The 5,582-nt window shown below is 41.2% G+C and overlaps 1 protein-coding gene across 1 annotated transcript in view; it reads right to left on the reverse strand.

Annotated features, from left to right (window-relative positions):
* The window catches only part of PAPPA2 (pappalysin 2), a 226,659-nt gene that overhangs the window by 112,254 nt on the left and 108,823 nt on the right, over positions 1–5,582 (reverse strand). The window contains exons 8-9 of the mRNA XM_011361283.2: positions 5,453–5,544; positions 1,495–1,688 (exon numbers count right to left, since the gene is read on the reverse strand). Of these exons, the coding sequence (XP_011359585.1) occupies positions 1,495–1,688; positions 5,453–5,544 (286 nt within the window). The remainder of the gene's footprint in view (positions 1–1,494; positions 1,689–5,452; positions 5,545–5,582) is intronic.

Consider the following 5,582-nt stretch of genomic DNA (forward strand, 5'->3'; position numbering starts at 1 on the left):
TTCAGATGGGTAAAGGAGCCAGGGAAGCAAAACTCTTGAAATTTCTCCCACTTCACTTCAGGAAGACAGACAGGCTAGACTAAGAACCACTCTGGAGAGCCGTCGCTAACGCAGGATCTCCCGACTTTCCTGGCTCCCTGCCATTGGGCACCAGAACCCCTGTGAAAAATGCCAGAACTCGGCTGAAGGAGTGTCGCAGACATGGCTAGTTGTCTACCTGTGCCCATTTTCCCATTACATTCTTATTAACAAACTCCAGCTTTGTTCACAGAGACAGCATATCCAGCTATACATGCTCATCTCTTTGGGGTCCCTTACAACTGAGGGCGATGAAGTAACCTAGATCTGACCAATGAGATATTGGTGGAAGTCTACAGTGCTGACCTCCAGAAAAGATGCCATTTTCCCCATAAAAAGAAGAAGACTCAACTAGCACACCCCCTATATCCCTTTGACCTTCCCCCTTCTTCCTGCTTGAAACCCCGACGCCATGCCCAAAGGAGCAGCAGTCACGTTCACGTGCAGGAGGAAGAAAGTCACAAGCCAAGGGTGTAAAGAACTGGAATCTGGAAGACACCTAGGTCCTTGATGAGTTCCTGGACTATGGCACCAACCTGGGCCAGTCCCTCAACCCTGGAATGTGTCCTTGAGGCTAAAATCCAGTGACAAAATACCTAGACAGCCAAATCTCACTTCTGTTGAAAGGACTGTATTGCCTATTGTTATGATGAATGGGAGAGTTTTTGGGGCAGTAGCCGTAGCTGGAATAGCATCCGGCAGCCAAAGCAATCTGCTTTTCAGTATTCAACTACAATTCATAGATGTCGGTCCTCAGGGGATCTCTTATTTAGACAGATATCCTAGGAAACTTATGTACCTAAGGATTTGTTTTTAGTACTTACTCTAGGATTTTTTCAGTAATTAGAATTCTTTAAATCAAATTATACTTCGATCTTCTTATATTTTAAATTTCATTTGCTCTGTGTAGTAAACCATTGAGTTTAATATAAAAGGCATGACTATACCCATTTTACATATGAGAAAATTGGGGCCCACAGAGGGTAAGTGACTTGTCAAACCTCACTCAGTAATAATAATAGTAATACTGGTGAATCCAATAGTATATAACCCAAGCATTCTGATTCCTTACTGCTTCTGCTTCTTCTTTTAGAATAAATTATCTCAAATACAAATCCGAACTGTAATTTCTGATATGTGTACTTCTTAGGTTAATTTTCAGATGCTTTTATATACCTTGAAGTGAGCTATTGCACAGCCAAAGGGTCCTAGATGAAAACCAGAGAGTTATGTGGGCAGAGGGTGGAGGATGAGATTTAATTGCTAGTCTAGAAGCTTTTCTCTTAACATTATCTTATTCTGAGTTCAGGACTAAATTTGATGTCAGTCAGGAGAAAAATGTAAATTCCCATTAAGCATCTGGGGGAGTCAATTCACAATTTTGCTCAGACTTGACTCTATTCTGGCCTAACTTACCATGGAATGAGGTTCTCCTGTTACCACAGAAACGGGACACTTGTTTTTGTCTTCATGGGAGGAGGAAGCGTGGGTGGCCCACTGATCCAGGTATCCATCAGGAGTATAGAGACCGCAGTCTATAAGGCTGGCTTCCTTCTCAAAAGGCTCACATATCCCGTCTCCCTCATATATATAACACAGGCTGGGCTCCCCTGCCAAGAAATATCGTATAACATTTGAAAGAGTTTTTATATATGTCATATAAAAATAATTACATTTTCCTCCAGCCCACGAAAGAGAATCTTATGATTGACAGTCGAACGCCCACACGAACATGCAGACAACACGCACACACACACACACGTGCATACACACACATACACACCCCTAAAGAATAATTTTTTTCTATTGGAAAAGTGGTAGAATCCACCTATACAATAGAAGTATAGAAAGGGGTGGGATTGGAGGTTGGAAAGACAGGGAGGAAAAATGTGGCTGTGGGCTGGATGTAGAAAGGAACTTTAAGGAATAGCTGAGCAAGATCCTTTGGGGAAGCCGGGGATGTAAGAAAAGCAGATAAAAGAAGAAAAGGAATTTAAATAAATGGTGCGATGTGTTAGGTACTTGGATCCCCTTCACAGTTTGTGAAATGTCCCATGTGGGGGGTCAGCCTGCAATCGCTTTTTGCTGCTGGATTGTCTCTTCCACTAGCCTGCCTCTGCTCGCATGTGGACGACGGGGGCTCGGGTTTCTGAGGATCACGGCGTATGATTTAGTCTTGCAGCAACCATGGGAGGTATGTATTTTTTGTTTGTTTCATAAATAGGAAACCTGAGTCTCAGTGATTCTAAGGGACTTGTCAAAGATCCCCGTGATTCATGAGTCACAGAGCTTGGATTTGAGCCAGGCTCCTGGAGCGTGGGTGCGGGGGGCTCTCCACTGCTCACACTGCCTCAGGCTGAGGCAGGACCTTCTTCAAGAGCAAATAGGTGAGAAATAAAGGCTTATGACAAAGTATCGTGTTACAAATCAAGCTTTTAATCTCTGAACAAGCTCCATCCTTGTGCATAAGATAACCCTAAGTGAGGAGTACTTAGCTAGAGATGTGCAAACTACTTCCAATGTAGAAAGCCATGATGCAGTTATTAGGCCATTTATTAAGTTCTACTGAATTTTCTACTAAAATGTGGGACAGATTAATATTAGCAGCACAATTCCTTCCCATTTCTACTTAAAATAATTGGACATGAAAATAAGATCAAGATTCAAAATAAATCACATAGGTACACATTCAATAACATCATTGCTAAAACGTCCCATTACTATCCCAATCTTGCTATTTTCAACTCTTCATAGCAATGGCACAGGGCTATTCCAATAATTTTCAGCTGCTCATCAACAGGGATTTACTAATTATCTTCCTCAATAATTTATTCAAGTCTAAGACCTTACTGTGGTAAATTAATCTCACTTGCCAGGAATAAGCCGCTGTTCTGAAGACTTGGTTCTATTCTAAATCTATCTGGGGCTTTAAATGCCTACATTTCATCAAACCTATGGCCTACCCAACCCACTCCCCAGCCCACTCCCCAGCCCACACCCCAGCCCACTCCCCAACCCACTCCCCAAAGCCAATACATGTATATTTGGAATGACTTCCCCATAATGATTCTTCTCTCTCTCTCTCTCTCTCCTTCTCCTCCCTCCCTCAATCTCTAGGAGAGAGACATGTAATGTGTATTTATATACATAAATATGTATATATTATGTATACATTTTATATGTACATATACATATATGTATATCTGAATACACATATATATTTTACAACATGTAATTTATAACATGCATATTATTTATAACATATATATTTGTTTCGTTTTTCTATTTATTACCCAATAACTGTTTCTTCTTGCTCTTTCTCTATTTCTTTTTTACTAAGTACTTAAAATTTTGCCTCTGTTTTTTCAAATCCATCTAAATCATAACTGGCACTTTTAAAACACATTTCACAGTGGTTCCTTCAAACCTAATCTTTGGAGAAATAATGAAATAGAACTTTATGCTTAGTATACCATAAATGTATTACTCACTGAAACAGATGTCTAACTGTGGAATAGATCATTTTTAACTTTGCTTTATAAAATTTAGGTCTAGTCTTACTAGAGCTAGAGGCTAAGAAAATATGAGCTAAACTGAATGAGATCAGATGTGATAGAAACCAAGTGAGGTCTGCTCTCAAGTTAAATGAGATGTGACTTGCGCTGGAGAAGGCACGGTGTTTGGAGAATGTGTGCGTGTGTGCATGTGTGCGCACGCGCACGTGTGTGTGTGTATGTGTGTGTGTGTTCAATATGAGTCCCCACTGTGTGCTATAAACAGAAATGATGCAAACAGAGGTGAGATTAAGAAATAGTTGGTAGAGAAGAGGGGAGGTCCTCGGGTCAGCGTATTCTGCACATCCAGGCCACATGTGGAGTATTGAATTCCTTTCTGGGCACCGACCACGTGAAGCATGCAAGCTTAAGGTAAATAGGAAAGGGTCTGGAAACCTAATCACATGCGAGGATGTTTGGATTGGAAAGCAGAATAATGAGGAGGCATTTCAAGTATCTGAATGGTAGTCAAATAAAACAGGGGAAAAAAATATCCTCTGTAGATTCAGAGCAAGGAAAAAGCACTCGATTAAGCATCAGGACAGCTGAGTTCCAGGACCGGCTCGGCAGAGACCTCAGTGTATGCCTGCGGATGAGTCGCTAAGATTCTCTGAGCCTCAGTTTCCAAACCAGAAGGGAGAGATGAGTTTTATAACAGATAAAGCCATTTTTAAACAGAATCATCTGTTTCTTCACTGCTAGAAGTATGTGAGCAGAAGCCAGGGGCCCATCTCTCGGGAAGTGGAGGAAGGGATTTCTATAATGGAGGGAAGCTGGACTTCAGTCACCACAACGCTGTATGCGGGAAGGGATCGGGGTGTCTGTTAGACTTGTGGTCCATGGTGGGCAGTGAATATTTTTTGTTGGAGAGATAGGTGGGTGGGTGGATGGGTGGATGGATGGATGGATGGATGGATGGATGGATGGATGGAAGGAAGGAAGATCACTAAGAGTTTATGGCTTTATGATTCTGCTCTAGAGAAGAGGGATACTAGTGTGTTCTGCACAGTATTTAACACCTTAATAAATCTGCATAAATACACTGTACCCCGCTTTATCTTGAGGTTTAGAGACATTAAAATACTTTTAAATGCACTGCTGTTTAAAATAATTTTGATGAGTGGTTACGTTCTAGAAAATTATTGCAATGGTATGCAGATGGGAATGGAAAAATAATCAACATCCGAGAAGCCTGCTGATGGCTTTAACCAGAATTAGGAGAAGTGTTCAGACAGCCTCCTTGAGCGGCAAGAGTCTAGAGTCAATGCCACCTAGCTCTAATTTCCAGTGATTCCACAAGATTAAGAAGTGTTATGACCTTCTGTCACCCTTCATGATTTTATCTATCAAACACAGTACTCCTTTTGGCTTAGAATGATCCCTTACCCTAACTTTTACATAGAGTCTGTATGATTGTGTTACTTAGTTGATATTTTGATATTAGACATGAAGACCCAGGAGAAACCCTTGGCAAAATTAATCTAGGTGGCAGTCTAGCCCAGTGGTTTAACCTGCAGATTCTACAGCTGTACTTCCTTGGTTCAAATCCTGACATTACCACTTCTAGCTGTGTAAGAGAAAGCAAGATATCTTAGGTCTTCATGCCTCAGTTTAGTCTCCTCATATTTACAGTAGGGATCAAATGAGATAATATATGTGAAGCAATTAGTATGTGGCACACAAGAGACACATCAAATGTTACTGTTATTATTATTATTATCACCAAGCTATGTTACAGAATATCAAGAACTCACAAAATTAAGATCTGAAGCCACCTCCAAAACCAGGATGTAAGCCTCGGCAAGTGCTCCTAGACTCACCTACACACTTGAAGCCTTCCTCCAGTTCACACGCCCTTGAGCAGCCATCTCCGCTCAACAGATCACCGTCATCACACTCTTCGCCCAAGCTCCTGGAAGGTAAAAATATACATGCTTATACACACACACA

Source organism: Pteropus vampyrus, unplaced genomic scaffold (genome assembly GCF_000151845.1).
Source record: "Pteropus vampyrus isolate Shadow unplaced genomic scaffold, Pvam_2.0 Scaffold65, whole genome shotgun sequence".
NCBI lineage: Eukaryota > Metazoa > Chordata > Mammalia > Chiroptera > Pteropodidae > Pteropus > Pteropus vampyrus.